The 26,802-nt window shown below is 40.5% G+C and overlaps 2 protein-coding genes across 2 annotated transcripts; one reads left to right on the plus strand and one right to left on the minus strand.

Annotated features, from left to right (window-relative positions):
• Positions 1-1,355: 1,355 nt before the first annotated feature.
• On the minus strand, positions 1,356-22,273 carry DPM1 (dolichyl-phosphate mannosyltransferase subunit 1, catalytic; the record flags this gene model as incomplete). Its single annotated transcript, XM_079720196.1, has 9 exons — positions 1,356-2,385; positions 3,287-3,401; positions 6,068-6,136; positions 9,450-9,545; positions 11,338-11,363; positions 11,448-11,524; positions 13,629-13,662; positions 19,088-19,187; positions 22,113-22,273. 9 exons carry the CDS (start codon positions 22,271-22,273, stop codon positions 2,281-2,283), a joined length of 783 nt encoding a protein of 260 aa, XP_079576322.1. The 3' UTR covers positions 1,356-2,280.
• A 321-nt stretch (positions 22,274-22,594) lies between these two features.
• On the plus strand, positions 22,595-23,962 carry MOCS3 (molybdenum cofactor synthesis 3; the record flags this gene model as incomplete). The annotated part of the gene is made up of 1 exon (XM_079719658.1): positions 22,595-23,962. One exon carries the CDS (start codon positions 22,595-22,597, stop codon positions 23,960-23,962), a length of 1,368 nt encoding a protein of 455 aa, XP_079575784.1.
• Positions 23,963-26,802: the final 2,840 nt, after the last annotated feature.

Here is a 26,802-nt window from a genome sequence, read left to right on the forward strand (position 1 = left end):
ACGTGGGCCTTTGTAAATTTAGGTCAACCCCAACCAACACATTGTCTTCTCAACATTCTTGAACCCACCTTTTATAGTTGAGTGCATATGAGTGTCTATCACTGGCTAGACGTACTTAAAAGTAATAAATGTCAATTGTGAAGGATTAACCAAACCTGTTAAGATGTGCTCTGTACATCTTACACTTATCTTTTGCTGTTTCTCTAAAAATCATGCTAAAATAGTTTCAAACCATATTTAACATCCACAAAGAATCTGACTTTACTGAAAACAGAACAAATTGTGGTTACATATAGCTCAATGTCTAAGGCTTCAGTTGGCAGGTTTAACAAGCTGTTTCATCCAACACAGTATTCCGTTAATTTCTGAAATTGTGATAAACTATATCTTTAAAAGCCAAATCAGTATTTCAAGGGAAAACAGCTGAAAAAAGTTGTAAAAAGGAGGAGGGGACCCAAAACATTCAATTTAGAGAAACAAAGATGAAGAAGCTAATTCCATGTTGCAGAAGACAGGCAAGAACTAATATGAAATAAGCAAAATAATTTTAAATTTAGTTTTCCTTAGATATACTTAGATTTCATACAGAGATAATACCAATACAAAGGGAGAACATCTGGATTTCATCCTTGGCCCCATTTACAAAGTAAAAAGGGATGCTGGATTCACATGTAAATGTTTAAAAAGATTTTACAGTGTTTAAGTCACCAGATTTACTACAAAAATGCATCTAAATAGTCCACATTCTTTTCTAAATAACTTCCAAATGGTGAAAGTTTTCACTGCTCAAATAATTTACTGTAAATAATGACAGTGTTGTAATGATTGTGGGAGTAAGAACCAAAAGACTAAACAAAGGCAAAAGGTACCTACCCTAGTGAGGTCTGAGAAGACTATTTTATAGTGGGCTCTGAGGTGGTTATTTAATCTCTACTCCACAGAGTTGACAATGAAAATTTAACTTTGGGTTCAGACGAGAAAGAATCTAAACACTCAAAAAAAGTATTTTACATCAGTGGTAATAAATTTTCTAGTTGTTATTAGTGATGAGAGAAGTCACTTCCCCAAGGAACAGGGGTCCATGGTGGGCCAGCTGTTCAGCTCTGCATAAAAGGGAAACAGAATAGTAGAGGCCCTTATTGGAATGTGTTCTATGGATTCAACTATAGGAATAGGTAATGTTCAAAACGACACCAAAGGTTTTATACTCTGGTATTCATTTCTGGTAGGATCTGTTAGAAATGCAAATGGAAAAATCAGACTTTAAATTTCTTTAGCAGCCAAATTAAGCCAGGAAAATGCAGTAGTAGGAATACTGTTCACTGAATATGCTTATTAAATGACTTAGAGACGCCCCTTCCTTTTACTTGCAAAGGAAAGTCAATTTAATCTTAAGCTTATTTGCTCAAAGTATGCCTTACTCAAAATTTTAAAAGACACTGCGTGATCTAAAAGCTATGCTATACTTGGAAATTAATCTTTTTTGCAATACCCACTTAAGGTGGGTAAACAGAATATTTGTGAGGGCTTTACTGAACATTCCAACTGGCAGAACAGTTTTCTCAACAGAAGAGCTATAGGGGATTTAGTCATATTACTAAAGATGTATGCTTTGTTAAGGGTCCTGAAATAACATGAAAAATATTTTGAGGAAAAAAACATAGTTGTTTAAAAATTACTACAGCTGGGAATTCCCTGGTGGTCCAGTGGTTAGGACTTGGCACTTTCACTGCTGGGGGCCCAGGTTCAACCCCTAGTTGGGGAACTAGGATCCCACAAGCTGTGCAGCACAGCCAAAAAAAAAAAAAAAAAAAAGGGGTGGGGGCAGAGGTGTGTATTTCTTTTTTAGTTCATATAGAAACAGCCATGTATCATATGTGTATTTCATGAATATAATTAGCACTCCTCTTCTGACATGTATTAGGTATGAATCCAGAGCTATGAATAGTTTATTATAAAGAATATTTCAAAATCTTCCCCATGTAAGAAATCCTGCATTTGCATACACTAATGAAAGCATTATTTTTATGCAAAAATTTCATATACATTTATTTATAGGTCTTAGTACAGCAAAATGTAAACGAAAATTGAGAACACTGCTCATTTTTCTAATTTAATTTGACATATAAAATGGAGTTTCTCAGGAAAAAAGATTTGCATGAAATTTACCTTACCTTATGATTTATGTTCTAAGAGTACATTTTATAAAAATCAGCAACCAGGCTTCTTTTATGTTTAAATTGAAATGAACATGATTAAGTATAAATGAATAACTTTCTTTTATGTAGTAGCAAAGAGAGTCAATAGTCCTTTCAAGAAAGAGACTATTTCATTTCCTCCCAACTTGGATTCACCATAAACACGATCCACAAATGATATTGGAACCTAGTTAAAAAAATATAAGTTAAGTGAGTCTTCAAAAATATTAGAAAGGAAGCATAGCAGGCATACAACAATTACTCATACAACAGAAACAAGATTAGTCCGCTGATAGCAAGTCCTTCAAGGTAAATCAGAATTATGGGATTCTTACAGTAACTGTGTGCACCTCCAAGTCTTCAAAATTAAACATGCATTTTACTATCTAAAATTAGGTCATCCAGCCAAAGCTACAACTCTTTTGAAAAGCACTGATCCTGAATATTAAGTTGGTTTACTCAAGCTTCCAAGAAAAATTGTATGCCCGAAGTAAAATGGCCTTTCACCTACTTTTTTTCAGTAGTCCATCAAATTTAGCTGTCACTGTTTTAGCACTAAGTTAAAAATCTTATAACTTCCCCAACAGTAGTAACAGTCTAGTTAGCTATTTTCTTGCTCTGAATAAGAATATTACTGTTAAACGAGGAGAGTCTTCCCTAAGAACTTCCTAGCTGGCTGTAAATGTTACAAATCCCCTCTGCTTCCCCAATTCCTGCCCTTTTCACTTACTCATAGGCAACGGGCAAAAGGGATTCACCACGCATTTTTAAGTAGGGTGGCTGATGGCTGAGACAAGGGGAAAAGCAGCAGACTTATCCCAGAATGCTGAGTGGTCAGAAGAAAGGGAAAGGAGGAAGAAGATACCGGTAACTTTTATTTATTTAAAAGGGAATGCTGCCTTCTGTTATGCTTTAAATCTTGGTAAGTCAAATATATTAATTTTAAAGAACTGTGAATTTTCACCCTTTTGCATGGACACCTGGAAGCCTTCCACATTTTTTTAGTAGTTTATGAAAATTAACATTTTTATGATAAAAAATAACCCTATTGTTTCTTTATGAGGAGTATAACACACTATTCACCATACCTCGCCAACAGTATAATTCAGCTGTCTCGCCCGAACAATCATCTCCATCTGGAAGACGTAGCCTTTAGAAACACATTTTTCTATTAATTTCTGTAAAACTTCTTTTCGGTATAACCTGTAAGAAATTAAAATGTATATGAACACCTGGATAAATATACATGCCTACATGTATCCTGACCTTTCAAAAAGTTCACTGGTATTTATAAAACCTTAAACTTTCACCAGCCATTTGTATATAGAAAAGTTCTCACAGTTGATGATTATGATACATTTGTCCTGAACTGGAAAGGCCATAAAAATATTTGGTAAATAATTTGGGACGATTTTGAAAATGAATTCTTAGCATCTTTTAGAGAATTATCTTCCTATCACACTATCAGAAATTATAAAAATATGGTGATAAAGTGAATCATGTGGAGCAGAACCCCCCCATCGTTTGTAGTTTTTAAATTTTTCTTAAAATTTATTTTTAAAGCTGAAAGGGGAGAAACTGTTTCAAATACTGGAACAACAGAGTTGACAGATGATGAAGCAACAATATAAACTAGGTAACAAGAAAGAAGTAGTTAACAGGCATTTCCTCATAAATGTCTATGAAGTTCCTATTTCCTGAGATCTAAATAAATTCCTGAGATAAACTAAGTCCCTCTAGGATGAGCTTGGTTAAGCTAGGTTAAGACAGGAAGTAGGGATCACAGGATGAGGCAGTCCTGGTGGGAATCAGATATCAGCAACTGAGGTCACAGTTAGACACTTAAACTGGGCGAATGCACAGCCTAACTTTAGATGGACTGCAGGCCAAAGGCAAAGCTCATCAGATTTACAAAGAAAGACAGGAGCTGGGAAGTCCTATGGGTGAACTCAGTCACGTTCTTCAGGGGCTCCCCATTTTCAGTCACTGAGGTTAAAAAACAAAAACAACCCCTAAGCCTCAGTGAGTAGAAAGGCAGCAATTTCTACCTCTTTCTTCTTGCTGTTCTTGTTTTTGAGAAAGCTAGGTGAGGCAGTAACTTTGTTCTCTTGGTAGTTAAAGCCACCTGGAGCTATAATGCCAGAGGGTTTTATAGCTGGAACTCACATATTTTCTCAGGCTTCCTTTCAGGTTACCCCACCTTTTGGTTTTCCAAGCTTTTAGGTGGCTATAAGGCTAAAGCACAGTCCTGAGAGGAACCTGAGGGGGATTAGTGGTATGCACTCCTTTACCCATACAGTCTCCATCAGAACTCAAAAGAATAAGTCTGGAATAAATGTGAAGAAAGGAGATTCTGATGGTAGTAATATTCATTCAATAACAAATGTTTATTGAGGAACCTACTGTGTTTCAGGAACCTTTTCATGTTTGGGGATTTTAGCAGTAGAAACTAAAGATATATGTCAAGTGATGTTAAGTAGGGGAGGGAGGTCTGGGATTATGGGAAGAACTATGATGGTGGGATAATGGAATAAGGTTTCAGCAGTACCTTTAAAACTAGGATTAGGCTACGAATTCTTTCCCTGTAAGAGTCACTTTATTCCCGTAAGAGTCACTTTATTCCCATAAGAGTCACTTTGTAAGATTTATTTCTCTTCATTGCCACCCCTGTCTCCTCCACCACAATATCTTTTTTTTTCCTCTGGAAATCAGAGATCTTTATAACACATTATTCATTTGCCTCAAAGTGTGGAACTGAAGGGATGTATTTATGGGGTCCCTATCTATCTTTTTTTTTTTTTTTTTCCCCGTATGCGGACCTCTCACTGCTGTGGCCTCTCCCGTTGCGGAGCACAGGCTCCGGATGCGCAGGCTCAGCGGCCATGGCTTACGGGCCCAGCCGCTCCGCGGCATGTGGGATCTTCCCAGACCGGGGCACGAACCCACGTCTCCTGCATCGGCAGGCGGACTCTCAACCACTGTGCCACCAGGGAAGCCCCCTATCTATCTTTTATACACCAAATTGTGCTTTCAAAACAATTTACATTTTAATTCTGGAGAGGTTTCATTTTCATTGTCTGACCTCTAATTTGCGATGGCTCCTCTCTTCACTTGTGACTTGTCTTACTATCCCTGAACTGCTATCCAACAGACGTGCAGTGGCACTAGTGGTACTAGTTAACCCTCAACAGCCAGCTCCTGATTTGTGTGTTTGTGTTGCTCTAATGAAGTATGGAAGAATCAACATTATTTAATGGATAGGAGCAAATACCAAGTAATATAAAAGTACTAACCAATGCATGGGTCTCGGCCTTAAAGCAGATGAACAGAAATTTTATAGTTTCAGAGATAATACACACCCCCCAGAAACAAACAAAAATTAAAAAACCTCAAGGACCTAGCAGGAAGCTTTGCTCCATTTAAACAAGAATTTTTTTTATAAAAAACATGGAGAATAAGGAAACTGAAAAAGCTATATATAAATATTAAAGATTTTAGAACTTTTCTGTGGACAATGCTATAAACTGCAGAAAATTACTGGAAGAGGCACTGTTTTTGAAGCCCATCTCAGTAATGTCCTGAATGAGCAGTCCATGGTCACCTCAGGCCCCTCAAGGGCTGAGCAGTGACACTAATGTTAACAAGCACACTAACCTGTCGTCCATACTCTTTAAAAAGCACAATATTTTCCCTTAAGATGCTTAGGCTTCATCAGCAGCTTCTAAGCAACTTCAGTCTGTCTTTTTTAGCGTTCCAGAACAAAAATGGGATAGAAACGAAAAGTATTTCTTTACGTCATTATAAAGGAAGAAATTTAGGCAAGAAATTGTAAATAGTAGAAAACACACAATCACAGGTTTTCACTGTACCTGAAACTTCCTGTTAGATCAGACGCTCCTGGTCTCAGCAAGATCTGAGTTATAAAATTTGCCCCACGGCTGCCAAATAAAAGATTTTCTTTATAAAGTACAATTTCTAAACAAAAGAAATACACCCAAGTGTAGAGTGCTAAAAATGCTACACTAATTTCATAAATGCAACACTATTTCACAAAAATCTTAATTCTATGGAACAAACAGAAATCACTGAAAGGAGATCTGGTAGTTCTCCTTTTTCAGAAAATAGGGACTTTTATTCTTGGAATGTGACATGTAGAAGTGACCATAAAACACTCATTCTTCCAAACTCTAGGTGAGAATGGTAATAGATTTTTTAACTCAACTCGCATATTTGCCAACAGTCATGATTTAGAATTACAAACATCTGTCAAGACAGCAAAAGTGATCTATCAGGGATCTGGAGTTTCTTTTTCAGATTCAGATCGCCAAGTGATGGCAGTTTCCAACTCCAACTGGGTAATAGGTCAGTTTGCATTAAAATGGCTTTTTTTTTAAAGGTGTGCAGGTGGGAGAGGGTTTTGGTTTTTGGCAATCTCTGGAAATTGACCAAAAGTTCCATTCTGAGACTTTCTTAGTCTGCTTGGGCTTCTATAACAAAATACCATAGACTGGGTGGCTTAAACAACAGATATTCAATTCTCACAGTTCTGGAGGCTGAAAAGTGCAAGATCAACGTGCTGTAGACTTGGTTCCTGGTGAGGATCCTGTTTCTAGCCTACACATGGTACGTTCTTGCTGTGTGCTCAAATGGAGGGAGGCAGAGGGGCTGAGGGTGGGGGTAGGAGGAGAAAGGCCAAGCTTTCTTGGTTTCTTCTTGAAAGGGCACTAATCCCAACAAAAGTGCCCCACACTCAGGACCTCATCTAAACCTCATTACCTCCTCAAAACCCCACTTCCAAATACCAACACTCCCTGTATAAGGTACTTTAACACATGAATTCTAGCAGAAATATTCAGTCCATAACAATGACTTTAGGATCTGTGCTTCAAACACAACTAGGTATCAATCAACTATAATCTATTACTGACTAATAGCTATTATTAACATTTCAAAAAGATGTGAAGTACAGTTGGAAAAAATGACTTTGGTACTGCACCTATATTTTAGTGGGCTCAGATTATTTTAGAGTGTTCAGATTCAGAAAAAAAGTGGGTTCTTTTTTTTTCGGCGGGGGTGCGGAGGGCAGCAGGGGAATCAGCCTGGAGAAAACAGTTTCTCCCCAAAGCCAGGGTAACCATCAAGGCACTCCTTAGGAGTGTTTCTTTCTTCCTTCCTTCCTTCCTTCTCCTTCCCCCTTTCCTTCTTCTCCTTCCCCTCCCTTCCTTCCCCGTGCCACACAGCATGTGGGATCTTAGTTCCCTGACCAGGGATTAAACCCAAGCCCCCTGCATTGGAAGCGCAGAGTCTTGACCACTAGACTGCCAGTGAAGTCCCAGGAGTGTCTATTTCATATAAATAACATGGTTAGGGATATAGCTGGCATAATGGCTAACAGAAACATTTTACCGTTCAGTTTGCTTCTAATAGCTACAAAAAAATTCCAGGACATAGTTTACCCACCAAAATGGGTGTAATCAAAGGAATGTGAGTGTATATGTATTTATGTGTATGTGTGCATGTGTGTATGTATATATTTGTACATCTATTTAAGGTAATGCATTTTAAAATTGGGGTCTTTTAATTAAAATGCAGCAAAAGTCAGACAGACTTGGGTTCAAATTCTGGTTCTGGACCATACAGATGAGACCTTGAGCAAGTGATACAGACTCTTTCTCAGGAGTTTATACTATAAAGTCAGTGCAGACATTAACAACAAATGACAGATACAACTCAATGATCCAACTAAACGTTGTAAATTGTCTCTGACCGGGACTCCCTGATTTTAAATAATAGCTTTAATGACCAAATTCAGAGAGGCCTGAGAGATCACTGATTTGTTGCTCTCAACCTTGGCTGCATCACAGAATCATCTGGGAGCCTGTGAAAAATACTGATTGCACCACCTCTGGAGATCCATTCAAATGGTCTGCAGTATGTGTGTGCACAAGAAAGGGAGGACAAACAGGGAGCAGTTGTGTATAATTTTCCCCCTACATGACTTCAATGCTCAGCAGGATTGAAAACCGCTGATTTATCCGACCCCTTCATTTCACTGAAGACTGAGGCTCTTACATGTTTGAAATACTTGCCCAAGGTTTAACAGTTAAGAGGCAAAAGTGACATTAACCTAACAGAACCTTCAATAGGAATGAAGTGGGTGATAAAAAATACTATCAGTAAGAATTTATAAAAAGTTATGTTGTTACACAAAAAGCAATAAGCTATATAGATCCTTTAGAGATAGAAACACATCTTCCCAGCAACCTAGGTGCCATAGATTAAATATGGTCAAAAATTCTTTGTGGGTCTTCCCATCAAGAGGTGGATTCTATTTCCCCATCCCTTGATTATGGGCTTGCTTTGACCAAAAATTAATTTGGTGTTAGCCCCAGAGCTTAGGACTCAAGAGTCCTTGCAGTTGCAGCCTTGGTACTTTTGGGTGCTGCCCTTAGGATGCCATGTAAAGAAGCTGATCTAGCTTCCCAGGTAAGTGGCCACATGCAGGAGAACTGAGATGGCCCAGCCAACAACCAGTACCAACTGCCAAACATATGAATGAGGCCATCTTGGAGCCTCCAGCTGAAGGAAACTGCATGAGTGAGCCCAGGTGAAGTCAGCAGAGGAACCAGTAGCCAAATGAAAGAATTGTGAGAAATAATAAATTGTTGCTGTAAGTCACTCAGTTTGGGGATGGTTTGTTACACGGTAATAGAAAACTGAAACAGTCTGTTTTATTTCCATCTTATCATGAGGAAAGTAAAGCCTAGAAAAGGTAAAATATGCAAGGGGACACAAGTAATTAAAAGACACAATCAGGATTTTAACCTAGGTCTCCCTCCAAAGCCTCACTACTTTATGCTGCTTAGTAAACGCTGAAATCATCAAAGTGTCTTAAATTATTGAAAAATACATATGGAAAAAATTACATATTTAGTCCAAAAATATAGATGAATAGTTCACTTAAATCAAAGCTGGAGGTCCGGAAGAACAAACTGTGCTGAATTAGACCATTTCTACGAAAGGTTCAAAGGTTTATGCAGATTTTTCCCAAGTGAAAAACATCCAAAATTAAATACTCTAACACAGGAAAAACTGTGGGTAAGAAGCTATCTGGGAATACTTTCTGGAAGTTACAATCTGATCCCACAAACTCCAAGGCAGCATGGTAATTTAATCCAAATACCTGTTAAAAACATATTTCTAGTAGTTACACTAAAAAAATAGAGAAATCATGAGCACATACATATATACCTGATTATTTTCCTTTTCAAATCCCAGCCATATACACCTCCATTTCCTTTGTAGCGAGTTCCAGAGACAATGTCAAAATTACCCTCCTTTTGCTTCCTGCAGAAAAAAAATAAATTAGCTGGCAATTAGAAAAAGCTGTTGAGCTTTCAACAGAATTGCTAAAGCAAAGCTTATGAGTATTTTTAATTCTAACAGATATCACCAGAAATTACTTTCCAAAAAGGCTGTAGTAACTCATACTTCCTCCAGCAATATCCATGTTCATTTTCTATCATCTTATTGGTGCTGGATGTATTGTTCTATATGTCTTTAATTTTGAAAAACTAATAGTAACACACGGTTATTTTAATTGCATTTCCCTGACTACATCCCAGGGTGAATATCTTCTCTTAGGTTTATTAGCCATTTGGATTTCTTCTACACATGGCCTGCTTGTATCTTTCACCCATTTTCTACTCCACTGGTTATACTGCCTTATCAGGTCAAAGGAGCTTTTGTGTATTGGTGATCTAAGCAGAGAAGGTATTTCTGAGGTGACTTTTATGCAGAGATCAAACAAGGAGAAGTAGTTGGCCATTAAGGAGCAGTGAAAGAGCACTTCAGGCAAGGGGGAGGGGCACAAGATGAGTTCAGAATGCAAGGCAGGGGTCACATCACGAGTGGTTTGAGGGGCAAGTAAAGGAGTGTGGATTTTTCCCCATGTGTTCACAGGAACTCCTGGAAGTGTTCTAAGTAGGTGAGTGACATGATCTGATTCTGTTTTTGTGTATTTAGCTTACATTCAGAACAGCTTCCAAATTCTTATTCTGAGAGGTGTCATGGTCTCTTGGGTTTTCTAAAAATATAGTTACATTACCTGCAAATAAATGTAATTTTGTATCCTTTACCAGTATATACTAAATTCTTATGTTACAACATTACTTAAAATCTCCATGTTTTATGATAGGTGGTACGCCTATAATCATTGATGAGTTTATTGGAAATGACTCAACATTTCACCATTTAATAAGACCTTTGTGGGGAAATTCCTTGGTGGTCCAGTGGTTAGGACTCTGCTGAGGGCCTGGACTAAATCCTTGGTAGGGGAACTAAGATCCTGCAAGCCGTGCAGTGAGGGCAAAAAAAACAAAAACAAAAAGTAAGACCTTTGTGTTAGGACCAGGTTGTCTTCAGTATGTTTAAGTGGTTTCCTTCTATTTCTACATTAAAATTTTAATTAGAAATGGCTAGTGAATTTTACCAAATACGCTTTAGCAGCTATAGACTTAATCACGCTTTTCTTTTTTAAAAATATTTATTTATTTGGCTGTGCCAGGTCCTAGTTGCAGCACACAGGCTCCTTAGTTGTGGCCAGCAGGCTCCTTAGTTGTGGCATGCAAACGCTAAGTTGCGGCATGCATGTGGGATCTAGTTCCCTGACCAGGCATCCAACCTGGGCCCCCTGCATTGGGAGTGTGGGGTCTTAGCCACTGGACCAACAGGGAAGTCCCCAGTCATGCTGCTTTCTTTGTTAATGTGATAAATGAATTTTTTTGACCGATTCCTGATTTTAGCATTCCTGGAATAAACCCCAGCTATTCATAGTGTTTCACCCTTATGATGCAGGGCTTAATTCCATTTAACAGGGAAGTTGCTTTTCATATTTTTCTGTAGTCTGTAAGAATTAGGTAATAAAGGAATTATCTGTTGATTACTCCTATCAGGGCTCCTAAAATATATCATTTAGTCACATAACTAAATATTCACATGTCTCAAAGCTATACCTTGGTTTCATTTTTGATAGCAAACTTAAAATAGCATGAGTATTTTTAATGAATGAAAAATGAAAAGTACAAAATCAATAAGATAAATTATTTGAATAATTCTTTCAAATATTAGAAATACCTACCTAATGAATTCAGGAATAAATTTTGGCTGAAATTTAGAAAGAATAAAGAGTAGGTCAGTAAAACAGGCTAAGACTGTCATAAATAGCCTCTAAAGAAACATACTACTCACGTGGTGTGAGAGATCAGCATCCATAATGATTATGTAGTTTCCTGTGGCATGTTTCACCCCATGAACATATGCAGTTCCTAAAAATGAAAATATTTATATCCATTAAAGGAAATCACCAGAAATGCTTAGGTATACATCTGAACAGGGAAGAAACTGCTAAGCACCTCTGAAAAGCATACGTTAGTCCTCTAAAGTCCTATTTATTACTCTCCATCAAAAACATCTCTCGGGCTTCCCTGGTGGCACAGTGGTTGAGAATGTGCCTGCTAATGCAGGGGACACGGGTTCGAGCCCTGGTCTGGGAAGATCCCATGTGCCGCGGAGCAACTAGGCCCGTCAGCCACAACTACTGAGCCTGCGCGTCTGGAGCCTGTGCTCCGCAACAAGAGAGGCCGCGATAGTGAGAGGCCCGCGGACCGCGATGAAGAGTGGCCCCTGCTTGCCACAACTAGAGGAAGCCCTCGCACAGAAATGAAGACCCAACACAGCCATAAATAAATAAATAAATTAAAAGGCCAAGCATTTGAAGCCCTTTAAAAAAAAAAAAAAAAAAACCTCTCAATTTCATTCTTTCATCTCCAATTTCACTTTAGTCCCGGGCACCATCTTCTGATGCCTGGATCCCTACCTAACCAGTCTCTCTGCTTCTGCTCAGCCCATCACCCCTGTCCCACAAAAGCTACGCAGTGAGTGTCTTCTACACTGTAAGCCTGGTACACCAGAGCCCTGTACCTGGGGCCAAAGGTGCAACTAGCAATTACTTAGCCACCCTCATGCCTAAAAATTCCTCGGGGACTTGGCAGATAAGGGTGACTGGTCAGGAACACGATGTGGGAATTCCTGCATTCTCTAGCCCCAAATCACCACAGTATCTTATTTAGAAAGGCAGAACTCTTCTGACTTCTTTTGTTAAGAAGTGACTATCCAGGGACTTCCCTGATGGCACAGTGGTTAAGACTCCACGCTCCCAACACAGGCGGCCCGGGTACGATCCCTGGTCAGAGAACTAGATACCACACGCATGCCGCAACGAAGGAGCCTGCAAACCGCAACTAAAGAGCTGGCGAGCCACAACTAAGGAGCCCGCCTGCTGCAACTAAGAGCCAACCAGATTAATTAATTAATTAATTTTTAAAAGACGTGACTATCCACAGCTTTTTGGATTTCCACTGACGGGTTAGTAATTCTTGGTGGCTTTCATGGCAGTTTCAAGATTATTTCAATCCCAAAGAACCTTCTGGATTCAGATATTCAGAACATTTGATCATGCCATGAAACTGAGGGTCTTCAGGACAGCAGATACTCAATTTTCAAGAACTGTGCTTCCTCCATGCTCCCCCAATTTTTCAGTAAAATTATACCACTTTTCAACATAAAGCAGCTGTGAACAACAATAGAAATAAAGGCATTCAAGATTTTCATCTCAGAATGACTGACCTCATCTGAGCTTTTCTATAACCCCTTACATTTTAAAGCTGGAAAAGCTTCCTTTTTAAAAACTAAACACCTTTTAAAAACTTGTAACTTCAAGAACTTTTCAAAAGACTTACAGCTAAGGGAGTGTGCTGGTCTAAATGTTTGCCCTTAGATCCCTTCTCTGTTCTATATCGCAGGGTACTTTGTTTTCTTGTCCACTGGTTTCCAAGCAGCTTTGGGAGGCACAGGAAGAAGGAAGCACTCAAGGAGAAGGGGAGAAGTCCAAGTGCCCTCCCCTTTCCTATGCCTCCCGGCACGGACCAGATTCCATCCACAGCCCCCGCTTCTGCCAAGCATCCCTGACTCCACCCTTCTAGCTCCTCTGGGCAGCCCGGCTTCCCAGCTCTAAAAACACCATCTCCTCCATTGCTGCTCCAGCCCAGGAGCGGTAGTGAGCTCCAGCTGCTACTAATCTCTGAGTAGCCCCACTGTTCCATTTGGCTTCTCAGCAATTCCTTCACCTGTGTAACCAGATTCTCTGTATTAAATTCCCTATATTGAAAGAATTACAGTGGTTTCTGTTTTCCTAAGTGGGCTTTGCCTCATACGGGCAATTCAAGTTAAACCATCTGAATATCATTAAGATCATTAAAAACCATCACAGGAGGTCACTGTATTTTGGCCCTGTTCCAAACTGGGGAAATACATACTGGATAATCTTACCAAGGCAAGGAGAAGGCATGAGGGGTGAGAGGTTCTACTTACCTAGTCCCAACTTTTGCTCTCGCGGTCTTAGAAGCTGTAAGAATAAGAAATGGCATTTTAACACAAATAATCGAAAATCTGACTAATAAAAACTTTTTTAATAAGTGCTCACTCATTTAAACAGAAATACAGCCGCATTTATTAGCCCTTAAAGCAGAATATGCTTAACATTTTTTGCCAAAGTAAAAAAAGCATTTAGTAACAAATCAAATAATTTAATAGCTTTCAAGGAAAAGTAACATTCTTTCACCCAAACCCCACAGACCAAATCTTAAACTCCGCCCCCCGCTGCACGCCAGAGCTATCCACCAAAAAAACTTTTTTTCATGTCTATTACTTGATTTATCATTTTAAGCAATATCTATTGATTCCTTCCTAGGAAAACTGAGTATTTAACTCACTTATTCTATACCTTTTTGGAATATTTGATAGCCATGCTTGTTTTCTCAATTCCCTTTGTGATTTTAAATGTTGATACTCCATCCACTTATCTTGACTCTGTGCTTGGATGACCTCATCTTATTCTCTATTGGTCCAATGACATGATTTCAGGTTATATTCCTAAGATCAAATTCTTTCTCCTTACAGTTTGTCAATTAATCTTTTTACACTTCTTGCTTCATATATAAACACTGACTTAGTTGTTATTTCCTTTTTTCTCTAAATTTCTGGAAAAGTAGAATGCCAAGGTTTTGACCCTAAGTTTCTGAGGTAGGGGCTCAAGTAGACTAACTACTGGGCATTTCTTATCCTCCCCCTCCCCCGCCCCCCGGCACTTGCCAGTGGGTAAGCAGGTTGCCTCAGACTGCAATCTCCAAAGTATTTGCAGTTTAATTTAAGCAGGATAGATTTTCTCTTTTTTTAAAAAACTACACACAGCTGCTATAGGTCTAGGGGAGGGACAAAGATAATAAAATACATTCCTACCCCATTTTTTTAAATTAGTTTCTGCTTTATAACAAAGTGAATCAGTCATACATATACATCTGTTCCCACATCCCTTCCTTCATGCATCTCCCTCCCTCCCACCCTCCCCATCCCACCCCTCCAGGCGGTCACAGAGCACGGGGCTGATCTCCCTGTGCTCTGCGGCTGCTTCCCACTATCTATCTACCTTACATTTGGTAGTGTATATATGTCCGTGCCTCTCTTTCGCTTTGTCACAGCTTACCCTTCCCACTCCCCATATCCCCCATGAGTTTTTACATAGAGGAGAACTAGACATTCAATCATCTATAATAATTACTATTCACTGAACAAAATCAAACCAGAAATGTCAGGTTTTATTTGATTTTGTGCTTGACTGTTACTGACAAAATACTGACCTCATCTGGTATTTGCCCTGAAAAAGCAAATCCTTTAAAGTTCATCTTAGATTTCCTAAAACCCTATGTTTTAGCTAAAAAAACTTTCTTTTTTTCAAACAAAGGATAATTTTGTTATTTATAATTGTCAGAACGTTCAAAAGTTTATATAAAATACAAACCACGTTACATAGATAGGGTATCTTGGAGCAGTTAAAAAAATGAGGTAATCTGGTGACAAAAAACGACCAAGGTATAATTAAAGAGTAACAGAGGGCTTCCCTGGTGGCGCAGTGGTTGAGAGTCCGCCGGCCGATGCAGGGGACATGAGTTCGTGCCCCGGTCTGGGAAGATCCCACATGCCGCGGAGCGGCTGGGCCCGTGAGCCATGGCCACTGAGCCTGCGCGTCCGGATCCCATGCTCTGCAACGGGAGAGACCACAACAGGGAGAGGCCCATGTACCGCGCAAAAAAAAAAAAAAAAAAAAAAAAAAAAAGAGTAACAGAATGACACAGGAAGACTGCATTTATGTTCAAAAACAAAAGCACACATATAAAACCACATTACCTTGTTCTATAGATGTAGACACACACACACACACACACACACACATGTGCACAAAAAGATTTGGGGTAACATATACCAAAATGTGGACTGGGGTCTCCCCCTGGAGAAGGGACTGGGATGCAGATCAAGAAATGCTCATCAGAGGCCAATTCAGTTTTACTGGTAATATTTACATTTGACAATATACTTGTTTATTTCTTATGTAATAAAAAGTTCAAATTGTTTCATCTCCTGTGCTTTACTTTCAGACCCCTAATTCCACCCCTCTCCTTTTTTTCCCTCCTTACATCAATATGATTGCTTTTTCTTACATAAGGCAGGATGGCTTAGTAGATGACTATGGAACCCCCCTGCTAATTTGCTGTGTGACCCTGGGGCAGCAATGGGCACACAGAGCTCACCTCACTCAGTCGTCATCAGAAAAAGCTGTGAATTTGTAGAAAGTGCGTGTAAGGGTACAGGGCACATATCCTGAAGAATGCTTACCACAACTGCTTAGAAAATACCATACGACACTATGATTTGTTTGACAAAAAACTTACTTTGTAAAAATCTTTATCGTAGAAAATCATGATGACACTTCAGAAAACTCTATCAATTTCCACTAGGATCAACACCATTTGAGTGGATCTGTTTTACCGTACTCTTGAAAACGGGTTGGGAAAAGAATAAAAATAAATCTGCAGCTAAGAAAAGGCTAATCGTACTCTCCTATCTTGCAATTCTTATCAGTGAGGCTCATATTTTTTCTTTTTTTTTTTCACTTTTGACCATCTGTAGTTCTTGTTTTTATGAATATTTATTTCTGTACAGTTGATTAGGATACTGATCTCTTTGTCAGAGATAATATGTTGGTATTTGGGGATGAACCAAATATTTTTAAGTAGTCAAATCTCTCAATCCTATAGTTATGCTTGACATTTTAAAAGTAATGAATGTGTGTTACACTTCATTATCAAAACAGTTTTTAAAAATACTCAACTATAAATAATGACAAAATATAGATGAGTCTCTCTGATCTCAACTTGGGTGATGAAACAAGCCATGTACATCAAACATAATAGAAGCCCTCCAAATCTCGTATCTCCCTGCCCTGTGATCATTGTTAACAGTTCAGAATATGTGCCTCCAATTTTTCTATGGTCCCACTCCTGCCATTTATTAATTACCTATGTACCCTTAGAAAGTCACTTAACCTCTAGTCTGTTTCCTCACCTCAAGAGTTAAATATTTTTTTTCTTTAGCTTTTTTCCTAAAATATTCATTTCAGCCAGTTTGAAAGGCTAACAAAGCATCTGTGAATATTTTATCTGAGGTATTGTAAGGTGGTTCCTAATTTTTCCCCCAACTAAATATATGTATATGTCACCTAAAAAGCAAGCAAGTGCCCTCCCTGGCATAGCTTGTTATTGGCACGTGTGCACGCGCACACACGTAATTTTCTAGTTTAAATGACCTAAAAGTGATAAAGTAATGAATGAATAGGGTATTTCCCTGGTACCACACAGAAATCATGATAGTAAATGCTATTTTTTCCTCATTATTTTAACTTTTATTGGATTGATGGAAAAGGTGGAACACTTTGAAGACCGTGTTGTTTTAGAATTTGAAGAGATCAATTCATCAGGCATTCCTTAAGATCAATCAACCACACCTCAAGGCTGAGGTTCTATGACAAAATATTCAAAACACTGTTAGGTTGATGTTCCCAGATTAAGTGGAAGTGCATAATGAGAGTATTCTATACGTTATGTGAATCAGTAGCCCTGGCCCAGAACTTAATAAAAACTGAGGAACTGTTGGCCAAAAATATGAACCTAGCATTATCGGAAGTCACTGCTAGAAGGATGAAAATCTCAGTTTTTATCTCCTCTGTACACTTGTACATCTGGAGACATTCAGAGAGGACTGAGGTGTGCTAGTTCTGTGAATTGCTCGTGTGAGAGATGGAAAGAAGCTCCAGTACAGGATAGATTTACCATGTATATAAGAGTAACACATTTCTTTAAACGCTTCTCACCAACTAAGGTCTCCTCCAACTGCACAGAAATTATTTCATTATTGGGACTAATCAAGAATATCTGGACCCAGAGCCTATTCATTCATTCATTCATTTATGGCTATGTTGGGTCTTTGTTTCTATGCAAGGGCTTTCTCTAGTTGCGGCAAGTGAGGGCCACTCTTCATCGTGGTGCGCGGGCCTCTCACTATCGCGGCCTCTCTTGTTGTGGAGCACAGGCTCCAGACACGCAGGCTCAGTAATTGTGGCTCATGAGCCTAGTTGCTCCGCGGCATGTGGGATCTTCCCAGACCAGGGCTCGAACCCGTGTCCCCTGCATTGGCAGGCAGATTCTCAACCACTGCGCCACCAGGGAAGCCCGAGCCTATTCTTTTTGATGCTTAATTGTCATTTCTTGAAATGCAAATATCAATAAAGGTTCTCCAAGAGACTTCTTTGTTCCTTTTTATGGCCGAGTAATATTCCATTGTATATATATGTACCACATCTTCTTTATCCACTCCTCTGTTGATTGACATTTAGGTTGCTTCCATGTCCTGGCTATTCCAAGAGACTTCTTTATTCCTATACCAATCGTTCTCTGTGGAAAGAGGGGACAATTTTGCCCACAAAGGGAGGGACACTTGATGTTATCCAGAGGTATTTTTGGTTGCCACACTGAGGAGGGGGGCTGCTGCTGCATCTCGTGGGTAGAGTCCAGGGATGATGCTAAACATCCTACAACATACACGACAGTCCCTCACAGCAAAGACCTATCAGGTCCCAAGGTCAGGAGTGCTGAGATTGAGAAATTCTGGTCTATACAAATTACAAAATACCCAATGCCTAGAATGTGTTTTCTAATTAAATCTGGATTTAATGTATGCTTTTGGCCCAAGAATCAGCTGAAGTGATCTCACAAGTATGCTCCAGCATTTATAAAGCCAAAACACTGAATCAAAAATAAAAATTACAAAGCTATTACAAAATGAACTCTACATCTGCCTAAGTTACTCCTGTAGAAGAACAACAGGCTTTAAGGCACAGTGGGAAAATCTAAAGTTTAAGACTCAGAAAGTCAATCTAAATACTTCCAGAAGACTGTTCTACAGATAAAAATAAAAATGCCAAGTTCTCTGAAAAATCATGTTTCACATGAAAACGATCAGTCACCTTTCCCAGCTACAAGCTAGCTGTAGGCAGGATTCTCTACTGAAAGTATGAGAATACCTAAAGAAAGGGAGCGAGAAAGATCAAGACACACATTACTAACTGCAACCTAGCTCTATAAATATTCCTTCTCATTTCAGTATCATGCTTTAATTCTGCCCTTCAAGGAAACTGACTTGCAGAGTCAGACATAAAAACAGAGTTCATCCAAAGGCTCACTATCTTGCTGTAAACCTACCACTGACTCAACATATCAAAGACATGTAAAACCTCAAGCACAATGAAAATGCATCTAAACCCCAAGTGTATAAGTTGCTCTTTAATTTTTTCAGTTTCTAGACAGACTGAATTTAAGCACTGTTCATTCATCATCTTTCCCCAATATAAACATAACTAATATGATAAGAAAATGACTTACAATTTTGTCTGACCCATAGATCTTCTCCAACTGTTCAGCAACATCCCTTGTTCCATCTGGGCTTCCATCATCTATGATTATAATTTCATAGTTGAAGCCACTAAAATAAAAAAATTTAAATTTGTACTGCTTGGAGACAGTAGTCTCAAATGAAAAAATGATTTTAAAATCACTAATTCCTCCCCAGTATAAGTGGAAATTTATTGCCATGTTAAGCACCAAGGAAAACTTCAATTATCAAATGAAATAAATGTCAAATATTTACTATGTCACCTCCAAACTACGTACGTTGCTGTAAAATGCTACTATACAGTCCTGAGATGTTAAAATTCTCACAAAAAACATACTCTTTCGTTAAAAAAATTATAGTGATCATATATGTTATATATGATAGGATATCATATAAAATTTTATACCTACTTGGGAAATGGAATTGTGAAACTTTAATATCAAGTCTTAGTTACATAAAATATTTCAAAAATACATTTAAAGATATCAAGTCAGCTGAGTAGCTCTGGGTGATTACTCTTTTTAATTTAATCCATGAATAAATAAATCTGATTTAATTTCACCCTTAAAAAACCCACTTGAGAATGGTGACAATCTTTTATATCACTATTTCAAACAGTTATACCCATTATCCCACACTATCAAAAAAAAAAAAACCCAAAACCAAAAGAGCATAGAATTACAAAAGATGTCAGTGCTTCAAAATTAACATCTTTTCGTTGTTCCCATTAACTTCATGTGATAGTTTTTATTCTAAAAACAAGCCAGCACAATACTTGGATGTACCTCTGATCACCATCACATCTCTCCCCACCTCCCTTTAAAGAAAACATTCTTTTTGTTAACTTTATTGGGAAACTTAAGGGGAAAGAAAAGGAGATACAGACAAACCCCCGAAACGCAAGACTCTGCTTCCTCTGGTCCTGCTTGAAGAAACAAATGCGAGGAAATCAACCAGAAAACACATTCTATTGTTAAAAGCTTAAAAAAAAAAAGTCGGCCCCAGCAAACTTGGAAGAAAGCGAAACCCATCCTATCTCATCCTATCTTCTAAGAGTAGATAAGATGACTTCAGTTTCCCACAGTGCATTAAATTTGGTTCGTAAAGCCAAAAAAAGTTAAGATGTTGGACTTCCCTGGTGGTCCACTGGTTAGGACTTTGCCTTCCAGTGCAGGAGGTGCAGGTTCCATTCCTGGTCAGGGAGCTAGGATCCCACATGCCTCGCGGCCAAAAAACCAAAACATGAAACAGAAGAAATATTGTAACAAATTCAATAAACACTTAAGAAAAATTTAAGATGTTAATTCTAGTTGTTGTTCTGAAAGATATACTTTCATAAACAAATGGAGTCATTCATAAGCAAAATTACTGCCCTCTCCACTTCAAAGCACCTACACTACCTGAGGGTGAGGTAGTTAAAGGAATCAAGCTGAGCAAACTTTAGGTAATTTGACTGCCACCTGAAAAGAAAATAGTTGTTTCCGTCATTAAACTTCATTTTGATTAAAAAAATATCCACCCAGAAACTACTGAAAGATAAACTGCACTACATAAAAAAATTAAAGAATAGAGCAAAACATATTGTATAATCAGAAGACAAGCTGGAACAAGATCAGCTACATGACAATTCCTCTAATCTGGAAAGAGCTTGAGAAATCAAAATATAACTTGAAGAAAAAAGGGTTAAAAGCTACGGATAAAAAAACTTTGGAAAGCCGTGAATGTGAGGATAGTTATTTCATTCAAAGAATTATAATCAAAACAGCAGTATCTTTCACCAATTAACATTTCCAACAATGTAGGTTTAATAAAACTGGTTGGTTGGTGGGGAAACGGGCCCTCTCTGATGAATGTTGGAGAGTCCTAAGCCGGTACAATCTTTTTTGAGAGGAATTTATCATTAACTATCAATCTAAGCACATCTCTGTCGACTCAGCAATTACACCACAAAGACTTTATCCACGGTATACTAGTAAAAGTAAGAATGTGTAAGGAGCACTTCTTATGTGTCAAGCAGTTTTCTCGATGCTGTTAAATACGTTGTGAACAAAGTCCCTATTCTCATTTGTAAAGTTAAAGTCAAAAAAGAAAAACAGAAAAACTCTGGAAATAATCCGTGTTCATTGATATGACCCGGTTAGAAAAATTATAACACAGCCATGTGATACTACCCAATTTTCACAATAATTTGCGAAGTTTGTATACGGAAAGATCTTCAAAGATTTACACATGATCCCATTGGTGGTACAAGTTACTTCGTACTGATACCACGATTTTCTGAAGTTTAAAAAAAACTGTATAACTCTTTCAAATTCAACTCCAAAACCTCTGTTTCTAACAATCACATCAAACATCCACCAGCGAATCTGCCCTTCTGCCCTCTCCAGAAAGGATGTCCAGCCCAGCAGCAGCTCCCTAACCCACAGAGCCCAAACCTCATGCTTACATAACCCCTCAGCACCCGGGCGGGAGTGAGCGGCCTCACTGAGAGTCCTGGCTCCTGCCGCAGATCCTGACCACCTAGATAGAGGGAGGAGTGAAGCCAGGCTTTCGGCCTCGCAGTAATTAAAAGGGTGGCTAGGGACTTCCCTGGCGGTCCGGTGGTTAAGATTCTGAGCTCCCAACGCAGGGGACATGGGTACGATCAGGGAACTGGTCAGCGAACTAAGATCCCACATGCTGCGGGCGCATGCCAAATATAAAATAAAACAATAAAAACAAACAAATAAAAGGGGGGCCAGCCCTTCTAAGAAAAAAGCGGGGTGAGGAGTATAAGGGAGTGTACAATAAAGGAGTGTGTCACAAAACCCAAGGGCAGAAATAAGAACTCGAGACACAGAGAGAACCCGGGAAGTATTCGCCTCCTTCCTCGTAGGGTGCCTTCCTCCCCAAGGCTTCCAGCGGGAGACGGAAGAGAAGCCAGGCAGGGGGCCGCCTCTCGCAGCCAACTGCCGACACCCAGGCCGGGAAAGCCAGCTCATCTCATTCCTCTAGAAGGGCGGCCGGGCGCGCTACCTCTCGGAGAAGCTCTTCACCAGCAGCCACACAATAAGCGGTAGGTTCTCGCGCTCGTTGTAGGTGGGCAAAAGCACCGAATACTTGTCTTGTCGCGGGGTGCCCGGCTCTGGCTCCCGCGGAGACCTAGGAGACGGTCCTCTCGCTTCCCCGGAGTCCATGGCAGAGCTGCGCCAAGCGCCGGAAACGGAATGACGTCAACGCGCCGCGGGAAGAGGACGCGTCGGAACGTACCAACGCCGGGAGGAGGGGGATGGTCTGGGTGGCGAGTTCTAGTCCTCCTAAGGCTCTCTGCGTAGTACCATTGGAAACAGTCAGGACTTGTGACTCTTTCAAGTTGAATCTGACAGTTGCTTCAGAAAAATACATATCTATTTATCACCTTTCCCCAAGCTCCATAGAACTGTTTAGTTTATTCCAGTCGCAAGACGAGGGAAAGCCGGAAACGGAAATGCCTTTGACAACCTCCCAAAGAGACTGCCATGGCGGCCAGGGAGGAGGTGCTCACTTTGCAGGCTGAAGTTGCCCAGCGTGAGGAGGAGCTGAGTTCCCTGAAGCAGAGGCTGGCGGCGGCTCTTCTGGCCGAGCAGGAGTCAGAGCGGTTGGTTCCGGTGTCTCCCCTGCCGCCAAAGGCCGCCCTGTCCCGAGATGAGATTTTGCGCTATAGCCGGCAGCTCGTGCTGCCTGAGCTGGGTGTGCAGGGACAGCTGCGCCTGGCGACCGCGTCCGTGCTGGTCGTGGGCTGCGGGGGGCTCGGCTGCCCACTGGCGCAGTACCTGGCAGCGGCCGGCGTCGGCCGCCTGGGCCTTGTGGACTACGACGTAGTAGAAGTGAGCAACCTGGCCCGCCAGGTGCTGCACGGCGAGGCACTGGCCGGCCAGGCCAAGGTCTTTTCGGCCGCCGCTACACTGCGCCGTCTCAATTCGGCGGTGGAGTGCGTGCCCTACGCCCAGGCGCTTACGCCAGCCACGGCGCTAGACCTGGTCGGCCGCTATGATGTGGTGGCTGATTGCTCCGACAACGTGCCCACTCGCTACCTGGTTAACGACGCCTGTGTGCTAACCGGCCGGCCCCTCGTGTCGGCCAGCGCCCTGCGCTTCGAGGGCCAACTCACAGTCTACCACTACGGCGGCGGGCCTTGCTATCGCTGCGTGTTTCCGCAACCACCTCCGGCGGAGACGGTGACCAGCTGCGCGGATGGCGGGGTGCTTGGTGTGGTTACCGGGGTCCTGGGCTGCCTGCAGGCGTTGGAAGTGTTGAAGATCGCTGCAGGTCTGGGCCCCTCTTACAGTGGCCGCCTGTTGCTCTTTGATGCCCTCGGAGGTCATTTCCGCTGTATTCGGCTGCGGAGGCGCAGGCCTGACTGTGCAGCTTGCGGGGAGCGGCCCACTGTGACTGATCTGCAGGACTACGAAAGCTTCTGTGGCTCCTCGGCCACCGATAAGTGCCGCTCCCTACAGTTGCTGAGCCCAGAGGAGCGAATTTCTGTCGTCGACTATAAGCGACTTCTGGATTCCGGGTCACCCCACGTGTTGCTGGACGTCAGGCCTCCAGTGGAGGTGGACCTGTGTCGGTTGCCTCACTCCCTACACATCCCTTTGAAAGATTTGGAACGGAGGAATGCGGAGAGCCTGAAACTCTTGGGAGAAGCAATCCGGGAAGGGAAGCAGGGCACACAGGAAGGGGCATCTCTCCCCATTTATGTGATCTGCAAACTGGGCAATGACTCCCAGAAAGCCGTGAAGATCCTGCAGTCCTGGACAGACTTAGACTCTTTAACAGTTCGGGATGTTGTGGGAGGCCTCATGGCCTGGGCTGCCAAAATCGATGGAACGTTTCCGCAATACTGAGATGGTCGGTAGAGTCTGACCAGCGAAAGATGTGGGTTGTCATGTTACCTAAAGTTTTTTTGCCTTTATGAATGTATTTGCATTTTTTTCAGTAATGTACGGAAGAGCCTGGGATTCTCCAATATGTGCGGATAGGTGGACGTCTTTTTATAAGGAGCTTTTTAATTGCTTCTTACTGGGTGATGTGGCAGTTAAGGGGTTATAACACTGTTCCTCTGAACTGTTTCGTGTTTGCAGCACTTGGATGGTGTGTTGAACCGATGGGATAGAATGTAAGTGACAGGACTTTGTGTTTTGAACTGCAGGTCATTTGCGTGTCCTGCCTTTTTTTTTTTTTTTTTTTTTTAATCTCCCAATTAAAAAGCTCTTTAAAGTTGTCCATTTTATTGCTTGGAAAGGTGTAATATACTTACTGAATTGATCACGGATGATATAGTTAAGATAAGTTTATTGTTTACTAAGACATTCTATGGGTGTTATTTCTAATTCAAATGATGGAACGTGCCCTAGAGAAATCAGTGTTTAAAATGTAAATTGTTAAAACATTAAAATGAAAATTAGCTGGGAAGTGGTCATTCTATTAAATATTTTCAATTAATAGCCAAGTAAGATATTTACAGTCTAGCAAGATAGAAACCACCTTTGTAGCATGTCAGTTTCTTTTATAAATTGCTGATTTTTTCTTAGACTTAACTTCAGGGTCCACCTTATGTTGTACACATACAGAAATTTCTAAACTGTATGGTTTGGCTTGCTTTGGAATCTTCAAGTCCCAAGTCCCAGCCTTCTCCCCTCCTTTTGTCCCTGTCCAACCTGTTATTTTTATTTTTGTCTTTACTGTATGGCCAGAATGCCAAATACAATATTGAATTAAAGTGAAATAATGAACATTCTTCTCTCCTTTGCAGTTTCAGGTGAAGAACTTTGAATATTTGGCCAATATTACTTGTTATTGCTTTACTGTAGATAAATAGCCTCTATCAGATTAAATAAATTTCTGTTTATAGTTCTGCATTTTTATGTGCTTTTTTTCTTCTGTTAATGTTGTGAATTACATTTTTTTTTATTGTGGCAAAAAAAACCCCGCATAACATAAAATTCACCCTCCTGACAGTCGCCACATGTACAATACAATATTGTCAACTCCGTGCACATGCTGGGCACCAGATTCCAGAAGCCTCCATCCTGCATGACTGAGACTATTTATACCCACTGAACAGCTCCCCATCTCTCCGCTTTAGTTTACCTTTTCTATTTTGATTTAATCTATTCCAGTATAAAATGTATACTATTATCCAGTATACTATTATAGCAGTATAAAATGTTGGTGTTTTTATGTTTGTGTACTTATTAAATAGCGTTTTCATGAAATGGCATGTAGTATGCCCAACTTCCAACGTATTATGCAACAAAATTAAAAGCAAAAATTTGGTATGTGAGTATATAGTACAGGCAAATTGAACAATCCATGACATATCAAAAGGGGGCCTCTATTCTCTAGCTGATTGTTGCATGGCAGGCCTATAATCGTCAGAAATCACAGATGTAAATGTAAAATGTTTGTACCTCTGAGTACAATTTTTAAAGATTAAAAGCGTTGTGGGCCAGACAAAACCCTCTGCAGGTCAGAATTTCTCACCAGTTTGCAACATCTGACACAGACTCTTGTTTTATGATAAAAGGATGGTATTGTTTAATAATCAAATTCAAAATTAGACATCACTTTTTGAGTGTGAGACATATTATAGCTCATTTTGGAATAGGCATGCTTAAAGTATGATAGGCCTTTGTTATAAAGACAAAGCAGGTTTCTTATGACTGCTTCTCCCAAGGAGAGGTGGAAATAAATGACAGACCTGGAGAGGAGAACAAAGATGGCTGGCCTCTGTCACACTTCTTACTCCTGGGAAGTGAGCTAATTCTGATATATATCAGGAAACAATCAGGTGGACAGAGTAGGAACTAGTTCATACTGTAAAGACATGTCCTAAAGTTAGGCAGTTTTGCTAGTTCCTGCAAACCTGGTTGTCAGTGGGACAGGCAACAGAAGTTGACCCTGACTGATTGAGAGAAGGGCTTATTAAAGCTATCTGAGGGCTTCCTTGGTGGCGCAGTGGTTAAGAATCCACTTGCCAATGCAGGGGACGTGGGTTTGAGCCCTGGCCCGGGAAGATCCCACATGCCGCAGAGCAACTAAGCCCATGTGCCACAACTACTGAGCCTGTGCTCTAGAGCCCATGAACCACAACTACTGAGCCTGCGTGCCACAACTACTGAAGCCCACACGCCTAGAGCCCACGCTCTGCAACGAGAAGCCACCGCAATGAGAAGCCCATGCGCCAAAACGAAGAGTGGCCCCCGCTCACCGCAACTAGAGAAAGCCCATGCACAGCAATGAAGACCCAACATAGTCAAAAATTAATAAAATTTAAAAAAAATTTTTTAATAGCTTTAAAGTGATCTGAGGTGCTTTTCAGAATTTGGGGGAAGACTCGAAACTGTACTTCCAGGAACGATGCCCAAAACCATGCACAGAACTGACCTGAGAACTCTGTCTATGCTGTGCTGCCCCATCTAGTACTAGAGGAAGCTGCCAGCACAGCCTCACCAAACTCACTTGACTTGGCTCCATGCTCTTCCAGAAAGCCCAACACCTCAGCCACAGCTTAGGGGCCAGAGAGCAGAGTTGCTTTCCACCACTCTTTTCTGAGTCAGTCTTATGAGGGTGTCTGGTAAGTAGAGCCTGGTCACATGCCTTCATCTTAACTGCAAGAGCCACTGGGAATTTGAGTTCCGACATCTACAGTAGGGAGGCTGAACTCGTAACCTGGGATTTTTCT

This window comes from Hyperoodon ampullatus (assembly GCF_949752795.1).
Source record: "Hyperoodon ampullatus genome assembly, chromosome: 14".
Taxonomy (NCBI): domain Eukaryota; kingdom Metazoa; phylum Chordata; class Mammalia; order Artiodactyla; family Ziphiidae; genus Hyperoodon; species Hyperoodon ampullatus.